This window comes from Saccopteryx bilineata, chromosome 2 (assembly GCF_036850765.1).
Source record: "Saccopteryx bilineata isolate mSacBil1 chromosome 2, mSacBil1_pri_phased_curated, whole genome shotgun sequence".
Lineage (NCBI taxonomy): Eukaryota > Metazoa > Chordata > Mammalia > Chiroptera > Emballonuridae > Saccopteryx > Saccopteryx bilineata.
Genome location: NC_089491.1, coordinates 12,402,883 through 12,418,214, shown reverse-complemented (window position 1 = coordinate 12,418,214; position 15,332 = coordinate 12,402,883). Strand labels below are relative to the sequence as shown.

The window sequence follows — 15,332 nt, the reverse complement described above, 5'->3', positions numbered from 1 at the left end:
TAAAATACTAAACAAAATACTAGCAAATCGAATACAACAACATATTAAAAAAATAATACATCATGATCAAGTGGGATTCATCCCAGAATCTCAAGGATGGTTCAACATACGTAAAACGGTTAACGTAATACACCATATCAACAAAACAAAGAACAAAAACCACATGATCTTATCAATAGATGCAGAAAAGGCTTTCGATAAAATACAACACAATTTTATGTTTAAGACTCTCAACAAAATGGGTATAGAAGGAAAATATCTCAACATGATAAAGGCCATATATGATAAACCATCAGCTAACATCGTATTAAATGGCACTAAACTGAAGGCTTTCCCCCTTAAATCAGGAACAAGACAGGGTTGTCCACTCTCTCCACTCTTATTTAATGTGGTACTAGAGGTTCTCGCCACAGCAATCAGACAAGACAAAGAAATAAAAGGCATCCATATCGGAAAAGAAGAAGTAAAGGTATCACTTTTTGCAGATGATATGATCCTATACATCGAAAACCCCAAAGAATCCACAAAAAGACTACTAGAAACAATAAGCCAATACAGTAAGGTCGCAGGATACAAAATTAACATACAGAAGTCAATAGCCTTTCTATATGCCAACAATGAAACAACTGAGAAGGAACTCAAAAGAATAATCCCCTTCACGATTGCAACAAAAAAAATAAAATACTTAGGAATAAACATAACAAAGAATGTAAAGGACTTATATAATGAAAACTATAAACCATTGTTAAGGGAAATCGAAAAAGATATAATGAGATGGAAGAATATACCTTGTTCTTGGCTACGAAGAATAAATATAATCAAGATGGCTATATTACCCAAAGCAATATACAAATTTAATGCAATTCCCATCAAACTTCCAATGACGTTTTTTAAAGAAATAGAGCAAAAAATCATCAGATTTATATGGAACTATAAAAAACCCCGAATAGCCAAAGCAATCCTAAAGAAAAAGAATGAAGCTGGGGGCATAACAATACCTGACTTCAAACTCTATTATAGGGCCACGACAATCAAAACAGCATGGTATTGGCAGAAAAATAGACACTCAGACCAATGGAACAGAATAGAAAGTCCAGAAATAAAACCACATATATATAGTCAAATAATTTTTGATAAAGGGGCCAACAACACACAATGGAGAAAAGAAAGCCTCTTCAATAAATGGTGCTGGGAAAACTGGAAAGCCACATGCAAAAGAATGAAACTGGACTACAGTCTCTCTCCCTGTACAAAAATTAACTCAAAATGGATCAAAGATCTAAACATAAGACCTGAAACAATTAAGTACATAGAAGAAGACATAGGTACTCAACTCATGGACCTGGGTTTTAAAGAGCATTTTATGAATTTGACTCCACAGGCAAGAGAAGTGAAGGCAAAAATTAATGAATGGGACTACATCAGACTAAGAAGTTTTTGCTCAGCAAGAGAAACTGATAACAAAATAAACAGAAAGCCAACTAAATGGGAAATGATATTTTCAAACAACAGCTCAGATAAGGGCCTAATATCCAAAATATACAAAGAACTCATAAAACTCAACAACAAACAAACAAACAATCCAATAAAAAAATGGGAAGAGGATATGAATAGACACTTCTCCCAGGAAGAAATACAAATGGCCAACAGATATATGAAAAGATGCTCATCTTCTTTAGCTATTAGAGAAATGCAAATCAAAACGGCAATGAGATACCACCTCACACCTGTTCGATTAGCTGTTATTAGCAAGTCAGATAATAGCAAATGTTGGAGAGGCTGTGGAGAAAAAGGAACCCTCATACACTGTTGGTGGGAATGTAAAGTAGTACAACCATTATTGAAGAAAGTATGGTGGTTCCTCAAAAAACTGAAAATAGAACTACCTTATGACCCAGCAATCCTTCTACTGGGTATATATCCCCAAAACTCAGAAACATTGATACGTAAAGACACATGCAGCCCCATGTTTATTGCAGCATTGTTCACAGTGGCCAGGACATGGAAACAACCAAAAAGCCCATCAATAGATGACTGGATAAAGAAGATGTGGCACATATACACTATGGAATACTACTCAGCCATAAGAAATGATGACATCGGAACATTTACAGCAAAATGGTGGGATCTTGATAACATGATACGAAGCGAAATAAGTAAATCAGAAAAAACCAGGAACTGTATTATTCCATACGTAGGTGGGACATAATACTGAAACTAAGAGACATTGACAAGAGTGTGGTGGTTACGAGGGGGGGGGGGAATGGGAGAGGGATAGGGGGTGGGGAGGGGCACAAAGAAAACAAGATAGAAGGTGACAGAGGACAATCTGACTTTGGGTGGTGGGTATGCAACATAATTGAACGACAAGATAACCTGGACTTGTTATCTTTGAATATATGTATCCTGATTTATTGATGTCACCCCATTAAAAAAATAAAATTATATAAAAAAAAAAAAATTTTTTGAAGGGCAACAAATTCAAAAATGAAGAAGATATCAAACAAGCACTGGTTCAGTTTTTCACATCAAAAGATAAAACATTTTTCAAAAATGGGATATACAAATTGCCCTCACGCTGGCAAGAAATCATTAATAATAATGGCAATTATATTATTTAATAAAGTTTATTGACGGTAAAAAAAAAAAAAAAAAAAAAAAGAAAATATTGCACAGATGTGTCGATCATAGCCCCTTCTTCAAAATTAATTACAGTTCAGTTAAGTGGGGATGAGATAACTGCAATAAAAGGTTATTTTACTTTTTCAATAAAAAAAAATAAAATGAGAAACAGATATTGGTACCTCACTGTATTACACACAGTTTCTTTCTTTTTCTTTTGCAGTCTCTGGCCCACATGTGTCACATACCTGACCAGAACTGTCTTATGTAATTGGTGTCCCTATGAAAAGTGGGTAAAGGCTCTGTAGTAATATTTTTTTAATCTGTTAGTCATGTGGTCCAGCTCACTTGAAGCCTCAGTAAGTCAGTGTTCTCATTATATGAGTTATTCATCTTATGCACAAACCCCTTGGGTCTGGCTAGTGAATTGTCTTCTTACCTTTCAAATAGCTCATAGCTTCTCTGAAACTGCTGACATATTTGCTGTAGGAAACAGCTGCACCAGCACAGTCATATAACCCTTAGATTCTGGATCAAAAAAACTTAAATTGCAGGTCAGTCTTACAAATTATACGACCATGATAAAGTCATTAAATCTCTTCTAAGTCTCACTTTGGTTGTCTATAAAATAGATAAAATAAATAATCTTACCATGTGGTTGTGTGTGTCAAATGGAAAGACTATTACTCACAGGTTGTGGCAAGCACACGGCACATGGCATACAGGTCACATAGTGAGATCGGGGTAGAAAGGGAGAAAGAGAGCACACCCAGGCCTGGGGTTCTGCTTTCATGGGGGTCAAAGGTGGGGCCTAGAGTTTCAAGGGCTCACTTTGTATGGGTGAATTTAAATGTAAGAATGGGAATTCAGAGCATGGGAAGAAAAACAAAAAAACGAGTAGTCCAAATGCTCGGTAACCAAAACCAAGGAAGATCTCTAAAATAAATGAGCCTAGAGCGGTGGGTGAGGCATTTTGGCTGTTTATTGAGTAGGATGGATGACCACATGTCTATTCTTTGAGATAGCCATCTCTAAGGGGATACCAGGCCAATCATGACCTCAGTCAGGCACTTGAATTTCAAACAAAAAAAAAAGACAACTATCAGGACTTACACTGCCATGGACCTTCAAAGGGACACAAGCTTTGTTATAAGCTGAATGAGTCCTGGGGAGCTAGAGTGCAGAATGGTGGTGACTACAGTTAATAACACTGTATCGGATAGCCCTTGAAATTTGCTAAGAGGGTAAATCTTAAGCATTCTCACCATAAAACAAAAGAGGTAACGATGGGAGGTGATGGATGTGTTAATCCGATTGTGGAGATCATTTCACAAGGTACGTGAATATCAAATCATTATTTGTACCCTTTAATAGGTACAGTTTTGTTTGTCAAATACACCTCAAAAAGGCTGAAGAGAAAAAAAAATATTAAATGGATCCTAACTGATCGGGAGTTTTTCCAAGGATCCGCTTCAATGCAATGTGTAAAAGGATTGACTAGCCTCGCCAGCAGGTTAAACATTACCTCAGAGCATGCGCATTATATCAGGGCAGCCAGTGGACAGCTCCAGCATGATGTAGAGAAGTAGCTAAGAAGAACAACGGTTTTGGGCTTGGATGTGGCTCTGCTACTTGTTTTCACTAACGCTCACTTTCTTCATCTGTGAAAAGGACTACATAGCAGAGTCAGCCTCTACAGTTTTGGGGAAATTAAATGAGTTGACTATCTGTGTTAAGCAAGAGGCACATTACCTGACCCACTGTAAGTGCTTGAGAAAAGTTAGTTATTATGACTGTGATAGTGTTTGGAACTTTATAACTTGAGGCAGATAAATTGAGTTTTTAGAAGAAATAAGGGCGAAGGAGAAAAGACCAGTCAGTGGAGTGACTTGGTCATAAATTTGAGGAATCCATTTTCTAAGACTAAAGTCAACTGTCAGGGCAAGATTGCTTTCAGACAAGGGAGGCAGATGATTAACTTGGGCACTTCTCAGTCCTCCCTTCTCAACTGTAACTGTGAATGTGACAGCCCTGGCCAGAGAAGGGTGTGCTTAGCAAGGTCTCAGCTCCCACCAGGAGTGACGGTTCAGGCCACAGCACCATGCTAGTCCCCCAGACCTGCTGAGGAGACAACTGAGGGTGAAGGGAAGTTAGAATGGAGAGTGAAGGACGGTAAGGACGGGTACTAGTTGCAACTCTAAAACCAACTGTGGCAAGCCCAGGCTGGATAGCTCAGTTCGTTGGAGCATTGTCCCAAAGCACAGAGATTGCCGGTTTGATCCCTGGTCAGGGCACATACAGGAACAGAGCGACGTTCCTGTCCCTGTCTTTCTCTCTCTCTCTTTCTCTCCCTTCCTCTAAAGCAAGGGTCTCAAACTCGCGGCCTGCGGGCCGCATGCTGCCCGCCCACCAATTTTGTGCGGCCTGCAGACTAATCAAACTTCGTGGATTAGTCTGCGGGCCAGTCTGCGGGCCGCACAAAATTGGTGGGCGGGCCTCATGCGGCCCATGGGCCCGAGTTTGAGACCCCTGCTCTAAAGTCAATAAAATAAACATTTTTTAAAAACTGTGGTGAAGGAGGTTCATCCCACTATCCTCCATCATCTAAGTTTCCCTTCAGGAAAAGGGGCCCATAATATCCATGGAAGAACAGCCTGCCCCAGCCATGGGGAGAACTGGACCTGCGAGTCAGGCAGCTTAGACTGTGTCAGTCATGAAAATACACCACTCACATCTGTGGTGGGAGTATAGCTCCCGAATCTCCCAGCCACTCCCCACCCACCCCCAGCTTTGAGCAGGGCCACACTTACACAGGCTGCACCTAGCCAATGATTAAGCTAACAGCAGAACCAAGACAGGCTCCTTTCCAGAAACAGAGAGGACTCTCCTGATGGACGACTTTGATTCTAGGACGCCCACCCACCGTAGGGCTGGTCAAAACTTTCTTAATCCTCTGCTGTAGTCTGAGACTCTTCCTAACTCATTCCTCCTTCCTTCCCTCTTTTCTTCCACAGGTCTCAGAAATGCATCAGAGTTTGAAGGCTCTCCCTTTCTCTGGCTTCCTCCTCAATAAGTTTCCCATACATCAAATCCCATCTTCAATCCGCTTCTCAGAAGATCCAAATTAATGCATAACCAATGAGCTTGAAAACGGGGTCTACTCCCTCGTACACACCCTAGAGAAACTTGGATAGGTACACCAGGAGACTGTGCAAGAATGCTCTTGAGTTCAAAATGGAATACATTTACTGTGATTTTACTCTCTCACCTATGGAAATAACCTAACTTGATATAAAAGAAATAGAGAACAAAATCCCAGTTCTAGCTATTTCTGCTGAGGTAATCTAAAATGTTTCTCTGATTTCCCTGCAGGAAAAAAAAAATTTTTTTAAGAAGAAATGAATAATGGAGGCCAGCCCAATTTATTCAAACATCATTTTTCCCCGTATTTTTTAATGAGAATACGAGAAGTTCCACTTTAGATAATAAACAGTTTTGGGGGAAAATGCCAAAAACCTGGCAACAAACTCAACTATCCAGTAATGTGGGAATGGATAAATACATGATGGTACCATTCCACAATGGAGTGTAAGTTCACTATCCCTTAGATGCAACCCGAAAATCCAAAAATTAATGAAAGTACTTCACAGAGTTTCATTTTGTAGTGGAATCTGACCTGGGTTGACATGGGGCTATTTAAAAATGTGTATTTATCATACTTAACTTATGATATTCATATGTTTTCTTGCCAAAATATAAATATTAGTGTTTTATTATAATGTGTAGCATTAGAACCTACAGACTGTATCATATATCAGGCGTCCCCAAACTATGGCCAGCAGGCCACATGTGGCCCCCTGAGTTCATTTATCCAGCCTCCGCCGCACTTCCGGAAGGGGCACCTCTTTCATTGGTGGTCAGTGAGAGTAGCACTGTATGTGGCGGCCCTCCAATGGTCTGAGGGACAGTGAACTGGCCCTCTGTGTAAAAAGTTTGGGGACCCCTGAAATAATGATCCACACATAGTATTTTTTCTAAAATAGAAAAATTCTGAATTCCAAAATGAAAACCCCAATGCTATAAGGTAGGAGAGTGTGCATCTTCATTACACAGTAGTGGAAAAGAATAACCTGTAGCTACAAGAATCAGTATGCATGAATGTCGGAAATGTAATATCACAAAAGCAGCTAACTGATTCCACTCATGTATGACCAAAAAAAAGGCAAATACAAGGGTTGGCAAAGTAGATTAATTATAATAATAATAAATAATGTGATGATAAATAAATAAGTAATAGTATAAGAATAAACTGCTTTGTATACTCACAACTATAAACCTACTTTCACCTACCCCTATAGAAACAATACATTATTGTTTTGCATATGTGCATAGCTGGTAAAACCATAAGAAAACTGTTCTGTGTATTTTATATGTTCATTGTAGCATTATTTACAATAGCTAAGATCTGGAAGCAGCCCAAGTGCCCATCAGTAGATGAGGGGATAAACAAGCTGTGGTACATTTACACAATGGAATGCTACTCGGCCATAAAAAAAAAAAAGAAGAAAACCTTACCTTCTGTGATAGCATGGATGGACATGGAGAGTATTATGCTAAGTGAAATAAGCCAGACTGAGAAATACAAAGGACATATAATTTTACTATATGTAACATCTAATAAATAAAATAAACTAGTAAACAAAATGAAAACAGATTCATAGACACAGAGAACAGACTGACAGCTGTTAGAGGGGCTGGATGGGAGGGTGGGTGACAAAGGCTAAGGGATTAAGCAGAGAATAAAAACTCACAGACGACAAGATAGCGATCACCAGCAGGAAGGGGGGTGGGGAGGTAGCAGAGGGTAAAGTGGGGAGAAATGGTGACGGAAAGAGACAACTTAGAATGATGAACACCCAACACAATATGCAGATGATGATTATAGAATTGTACACCTGAAATCTATATAATTTTACTAACCAATGTCATTCCAATTAATTCATTTTAAAAAAAACTTAAATGAATCTTACACTGAGAGGTCCCTATTACTTCAGCATATTTTTATAAACGAGTCATATCTCTAGCTGCTCAGGTCATAGAGAATGAGTTTGCTCACTTTTCTGCATGCAGAACTGTAAAAATTTGAAGACAATGATCATGTGGCCCATCCCATAGCAAATCTGTTCAATTCATTTATTACTAGTTTTTTGCTTGGAAATGGTAGGTGTTCTTTTTTTGATTCCAGTTTACTTCCAATATTATTTTGTATTTGTTTCAAGTGTACAGCGTACACATTAGACTGACAATATCTAGAGTAACACTATGTAAAGTATATGACTGTCTTACAATGATAGGTTTTTAATTTATTGACTTTACTTTAAATAACTTTTTTGAATTACAGTTGACATACAGTATCACCCAGTGATTAGACATTATATAACATACCAAATGATCATCCTACTAAAACTCATACCCCTCGGACACCATACATGGGTTTTCTTTATAAGGACTGGACTCTGATTTAGAGTGTGGACTCTGGAGCAGGTTAGGGTGGGGGCAGATGAAGCCCTCCCACTCCCATGCCCAGGAGAAGGGCACCAGGAGCAGAGCTCTTGGGATTACTGGGCCTGGTCACTGTGAAACAAAGGTGTTCTTCACACTGCTGGGACTCAGGAATCCAGGGCCTGGAGGGGACAGCTGGGTGGTTGGACATTTGCCCCATCTTGTCACTAACTATGAGGTCTGGGACTGGGTCCCAGGAGACACTGCCTGTGAAGAGCCTACAGCTCTTCCTGGCCCCAGCGCCTGAGCACAGGTCTCTCCAGCCCGAGTCTAGTCTGTGCTGCTGTCACATGGAAGGAAGGAAACTGAAAGTCCAGCAAGCCCTCTTGCAGAGAAGTAGCAAAGGAAAACCAAAGAGAGGAGGCAGACCCAATACCTGGTGCTGCGATCGGACCTGAGGATGGTCAGAATTTCTAGGTAAGACCTGAGGGTAGACATGGGAGATACTGGTCTCTATTCTGGTCTCTCTCTTTCACACACACACACACACACACACACACACCACACACACCTCCTCCCCAATTTCTTCCTCCTTTTCTGCCCCTTCCTCACTCTCAGCCAAATACAACCTGGCTCTTTTAACCACCATGAGGAGGGCCTTAATTTAATACTCATGAACTCCCTGAGAGTCTAGCCTGCAGTCAGTGCTGGTCAGCCATCCCCAAGCCCCTGACAAACTGTGCAACAGCTGTGCTCAGGACTCCTGTGGTATGCATGCACAATTCACTCTCAGCCTACCTGATCGTGAGTGGCCTTCAGAATCATTCTATGGCACCGCCCAAGGAGAGTAACAATCCCCACAAAAAGCAATAGCTCAGCAACCCCCATTCCATGTTTTAACTTGAGTCTCAGAATTATTTGAGGTAGAATTATCTAAGCTTGTTTTGAGATTCTGAGAAGCTAAATGAGTTAATCAAGATGGCACAGCTACGACCCAAACCTGTGTTTGTACATATCAAAGTGGATGCATTATCTTAGCACTGCTAGGTCAGAGACTTTGTCAACCAAGGACCATGATGATGCTATTGATGACAATGGCACTTACCACTCTATAAATGAAACTTTACAGTTTCCAATGTCCAATTTCCCACAGATGGTGACAAAGAAAAAGTCCAGTTTACATAGGGCAGGAAAGTTTACAAAGCAGGAAAGTCCTGGGAAAACTCACAGGACTAATTGATCATTCCAGAAAACACCTTCCTTTTGTAAGCTCCATCAAGAGAAAACAACATCAGGAAAAGCTAGCGCTGGGCCAGCATTTGATATAAGTCAGTCATTGTTCTAGTCTGTACAATTCTTATTGATTTAATCCTCCCAATCTTATGAATTAGGCATTGTTCTTGTCCCCTTCAAGCAGATGCAGAAACCGAGGCCAAGAAGACTGAGCAAATGTGTTCAATGTTACAGCACACAAGAGGGCTGGTGGCCAAAGGAAGGTCCGTCAGCCCCAGAGGAAGCGTGTTCTATCACCCCACCAGAAAGCATGACATGAGCAGAGGCTGGCATTGCCCATGTGTTCACCCTTCCACACCAACCAAATGCACAAGGTAATATCTTTCCTTTTGGTTTTATACCACAGGTCCTAAAAGAAACCTTTAACTGAGTCTGGCATTTTGATGCTTTTATCAATCCTCTATGGCAGGTTTATGTCCACATCTTACAAATGAAGAAAATGAGGTACAGAGAAAATAAATAATTTACCCAAAATATAAAAAAGCAATGAGGGTTTAGAGCTGGGAGGCGTGTTCTCTAACAGTTTCCAAAGCATAGGAAGCCCAGGTTCCACTTTATCTACTACACTAGCAATATTAATAACTTCTCACAACTCATTGAAGGCCCACTCTGTGCTAGCGCTTTTACTATGTCCTCTCATTGATCACCTCCAGTAAGTGTGCAAAGTACACACATAATTCACAGACTAGGAAATGGAATCTCACAGAGGATAAGAGGACATGTAAGTTGTGGAGGAAACACAGACAGAAAAGTTTCCTGTCTATTCCACAGCACACCAAAGCCAACACTCCAAAGGACCGATGATGGTGATGATGATGATGATGATGATGATGATGATGATGATGATGGGAACTTTCATTTGCAAAATGCCTCTGAGTTCATAAAGTAATTTTATCCATATTAACTCATTTCATGGGTCTTCAAAAGTAAAAGAGGGCAGATACTCCCATCATACCCAGAATACCTGAGTCTCAGGTATGACCTATCTGTGTAACTAGTTATTCCCTTTCTAACCTTATACACATGAGAGAGAGAGAAAGCTCTGCTAGTAATTTTCTAGTAAACACATATGCCCAAACATCATAAGCCTACAAAATTGATAGCTTGCCTATTAGAAGGTGGCATGGGGGACACTAAAACTTAAGTTTTTCTCAGCTAATCTCCAGTTTGACCTCACCCAGGAGGTCTACAGGACAACACACTAGAAGCTAAAATGTGAAAATCATGCCCAATGAGGTCTCACCTCTGTCCACGTTTACACTCCTACTGCCAAGAGACCCAGTGCATCTCTGTGACCTCTGAAAAGAACGCAGAGAACAGATGAAAGCCTTTGAATGATATACCTTTTTGGAATCTATGTATATTTAAGCAAGATTTTTCTGCAAATGTTTTACTTTCAATGAGAATTAGGAACCAATCCAGCATCTCTGACTTCCTGCTCCTGGGCTTCTCGGAACACCCAGAGCAGCAGCCCCTCCTGTTCACCCTCTTCCTGGGCATGTACCTGCTCACCATGGTGGGGAACCTGCTCATCATCCTGGTTATAGCCTCTGACCAGCACCTCCACAGCCCCATGTACTTCTTCCTGGCCAACCTGTCCTTCATTGAGACCTGTTTCTCCTGCTCCATTGTCCCCAAGGTGCTGGTGAACCTCCAGACACAGCACCACACCATCTCCCACATTGGGTGCCTCATGCAGATGTATTTCTTCATGGCACTGGCACTGCTGGATGACTTCCTGCTGGCTGTGATGGCATATGACCGCTACGTGGCCATCTGTCTTCCTCTACACTACACCACGATCATGTGTCCCCAACGTTGCCTGGGGTTGGTCACTGTATCCTGGCTCTGTGCCCACTTCCTGGCCTTCTCACTCATCCTCCTGATGTCTCAGTTCTCCTTCTGTGCCTCCCATTCCATCCCACACTTCTTCTGTGATCTGCTCCCACTCCTCAAACTGGCCTGTTCAGACACGCATAGCTTTCAGGTTGTGATGTTCACTGAAGCAGCCCTTTCAGGCGTGGTCCCTCTCACCTGTGTCCTGGTCTCTTATGCCCACATCATCCACACCATCCTCAGGGTCCCCTCTGCTGGGGGGAAGCACAAAGTCTTCTCTACCTGTGGCTCTCACCTGTCAGTGGTCACTCTCTTCTACGGGACACTCTTTCTGGTGTATTTCCAGCCCTCATCCTCCTACTCAGCCAAAACTGGAATAGTGGCATCTGTGGCATACACCATGGTGACTCCCATGCTGAACCCCTTTATCTATAGCCTGAGGAACAAGGACATAAGAAAGGCTCTGTGGAGACTCTGGCTGGGCAAGATGTTCCTCCCCATAAAATGTCCTTGCCCAGAGTAGAATCCCAGACATTTCAACAGGCTTCCATGGAGTTGAGCATTATAGATTTGAAAGAGTCACATTCAAGATAGGATGGATGTTTAGCCTTACAAGTATATTCAAGAAAATGAAGATTCTGACTTTGCAGGACTGGAATTGGACCAACAGGCCAAGGACACTGTGCAAGGTGACTTGCTGAGTGAGTATGTGTATTCACGCAGGTTCTGTCCAGAGTTGGGAACACCAGAAACACCAGCAAACACTTGGCTTCCAGGAGGAAACCCAATAGGATAATACTGCAGGACTGTAAATTCTTCCCGACAACAAAAAAGGATAGCAAGATTAGGCAGGTCAGGACCTCAGTCAAGTTACTAAGCTTCAGAGACCAATTCTGACCCTGCCTTGGAAGAAAGTCACTCCTTGGTCTTAACATATAGAATATGACACCAAGTATGCAGAATCTGTGTGTGGCTTCAAAGAGCAAGAATATTCTAGAAAAGGATCCTAGGCACAGAAAGATTAAGAGATTCATCTACATAACTGGGATTAGATCTCTGTCTCTGACAGGTGATTCCCTTTCTTATCTGTTAGTTGTAACCAGTCTTTAGTCTTTATTTCTTAAACTCTGTTTTATTTTTTCTCCAACTGAGAAATCGCTCATGTCATTACAGTAAATGTCTAAAATATAAAGAAGACATTTTAAATCCCTTCTTAAAAGAAACCACTTGTGAATACTTGACACAAATTCTTATGTATCTTTTTCTCTGTATGTTTATCTGATATTAAGATGCTGATTTTTTCACATAATCTTAGAAGATGAAGGTTTTCCACATTATTAATATTCAATCTTCATAAGTATCAATATTTTCATAACTAATATTGATATTATAGCAGAAGTAGGTGCCACATTTATATATAATCTTCCATTTTGGATTATTTGAGTTTTCTGATATTTCTTACTATTATAATAACACAATGAAAATCATTGGAAATAAACCATCTATAAAGATTTCCCCAGGTCCTTAAAATAAATGTTAAGAAGTGAAGTTGCTGGGTGGACCATTTTTCTGGCTTATGATACATATTGCCAAGAGTTAACAAAACTGCTAGCGGTTTACATTCCAGCTGACTTCCTGCCAGAGTCCTCTCCCTGCATCCTACCAGCTCTTTCTGTCCTGATCTTTGACTTAATTGCTGCAAAATAAGCAAAGAAATGGTACTTTTTATTTTTTATTTTTTGCTTACTAATCGATTGTTATCTTGTCTATAGGTAAATTTTATTTATTCTACTGTTATTTCTTCATGTCATTTGACTATATGTCAATTTGACTAAGTCCTTTTTATATTAAAAATTTAAACTTTAACTTTCTTACATATGATGGAAACTTTGCTCAATCACCTATGCATGCCTCAGTTTCCTTTTTGATTTTGCTTTCAATTCTTCCATTGACTGAAAGAGAGAGAGAAGGGGGGAGAAGGGAGAGGGAGAGAGAGAAGCAGCAATTTCTTGTTCCACGTGATTGTTCCATTTAGTTGTGCGCTCACTGGTTGCTTCTCATACGTGCCCTGACCAGGGAACAAACCTACAAACTCGGTGTGTCAGGAGAGCAGTTTATCCACTGAGCAACCCAGAAAGGGCTTCTTCCTGATTTTCTGACATGCATAAATTTTCAAGTTATACATATGAAACCCAATAATTTAAAAAAAAACTCCGTTACTCCTCTGCCAGTGTTATCATTAGAAAATCCTTCTCTGTACAAAGTTGATATGAATTGCTTTTTTTTCTTTCAGTGTGATATCATTTTTAATAAGTTTTATTTAGATATAATTTGTATACCATAAAATTTATCCTTTTAAAGTATACAACTCAGCAGTTTTTAGTATACAATGTGTATTTTTTTTTTTTTGTATTTTTCTGAAGCTGGAAACAGGGACAGTCAGACAGACTCCCGCATGCGCCTGACCGGGATCCACCCAGCATGCCCACCAGGGGGCGACGCTCTGCCCACCAGGGGGCAATGCTCTGCCCCTCCGGGCGTCGCTCTGTCGCGACCAGAGCCACTCTAGAGCCTGGGGCAGAGGCCAAGGAGCCATCCCCAGCGCCCGGGCCATCTTCTCTCTAATGGAGCCTTGGCTGCGGGAGGGGAAGAGAGAGACAGAGAGGAAGGAGAGGGGGAGGGGTGGAGAAGCAGATGGGCGCTTCTCCTGTGTGCCCTGGCCGGGAATCGAACCCAGGACTTCTGCACGCCAGGCCGACGCTCTACCACTGAGCCAACCGGCCAGGGCCTACAATGTGTATTTTTTTAAATAATTTTATTTCTTTAATGGGGTGACATCAATAAATCAGGATACATATAATCAAAGATAACAAGTCCAGGTTATCTTGTCGTTCAATTATGTTGCATACCCATCACCCAAAGTCAGATTGTCCTCTGTCACCTTCTATCTTGTTTTCTTTGTGCCCCTCCCCCTCCCCCTTTCCCTCTCCCATTCCCCCCTCCCCCCCGTAACCACCACACTCTTATCAATGTCTCTTAGTTTCACTTTTATGTCCCACCTACGTATGGAATAATGCAGTTCCTGGTTTTTTCTGATTTACTTATTTCGTTTCGTATCATGTTATCAAGATCCCACCATTTTGCTGTAAATGTTCCGATGTCATCATTTCTTATGGCTGAGTAGTATTCCATAGTGTATATGTGCCACATCTTCTTTATTCAGTCATCTATTGACGGGCTTTTTGGTTGTTTCCATGTCCTGGCCACTGTGAACAATGCTACAATAAACATGGGGCTGCATGTGTCTTTACATATCAATGTTTCTGAGTTTTGGGGGTATATACCCAGTAGAGGGATTGCTGGGTCATAAGGTAGTTCTATTTTCAGTTTTTTAAGGAACCACCATACTTTCTTTCATAATGGTTGCACTACTTTACATTCCCACCAACAGTGTATGAGGGTTCCTTTTTCTCCACAGCCTCTCCAGCATTTGCTATTACCTGTCTTGTTGATAATAGCTAATCGAACAGGTGTGAGGTGGTATCTCATTGCAGTTTTGATTTGCATTTCTCTAATAGCTAAAGAAGATGAGCATCTTTTCATATATCTGTTGGCCATTTGTATTTCTTCCTGGGAGAAGTGTCTGTTCATATCCTCTTCCCATTTTTTTATTGGATTGTTTGTTTGATTGTTGTTGAGTTTTATGAGTTCTTTGTATATTTTGGATATTAGGCCCTTATCTGAGCTGTTGTTTGAAAATATCATTTCCCATTTAGTTGGCTTTCTGTTTATTTTGTTATCAGTTTCTCTTGCTGAGCAAAAACTTCTTAGTCTGATGTAGTCACATTCATTAATTTTTGCCTTCACTTCTCTTGCCTGTGGAGTCAAATTCATAAAATGCTCTTTAAAACCCAGGTCCATGAGTTGAGTACCTATGTCTTCTTCTATGTACTTAATTGTTTCAGGTCTTATGTTTAGATCTTTGATCCATTTTGAGTTAATTTTTGTACAGGGGGACAAATTGTAGTCCAATTTCATTCTTTTGCATGTGGCTTTCCAGTTTTCCCAGCACCATTTAT

The 15,332-nt window shown here is 40.6% G+C and overlaps 1 protein-coding gene across 3 annotated transcripts; it reads left to right on the top strand.

Annotated features, from left to right (window-relative positions):
* Window positions 1-8,496: 8,496 nt before the first annotated feature.
* LOC136322733 (olfactory receptor 1G1-like) lies at window positions 8,497-13,554 on the top strand. Of its 3 annotated transcripts, none has more exons than XM_066254637.1 (3): window positions 8,497-8,601; window positions 9,542-9,731; window positions 10,599-13,554. In XM_066254637.1, exon 3 carries the CDS (start codon window positions 10,817-10,819, stop codon window positions 11,774-11,776), a length of 960 nt encoding a protein of 319 aa, XP_066110734.1. In that variant the 5' UTR covers window positions 8,497-8,601; window positions 9,542-9,731; window positions 10,599-10,816; the 3' UTR covers window positions 11,777-13,554. The 3 variants fall into 3 exon arrangements, with proteins under 3 accessions (XP_066110734.1, XP_066110732.1, XP_066110733.1); XM_066254635.1 differs by having other exon boundaries at window positions 10,189-13,554; XM_066254636.1 differs by having other exon boundaries at window positions 9,539-9,731; window positions 10,189-13,554.
* The last annotated feature ends 1,778 nt before the right edge of the window (window positions 13,555-15,332 follow it).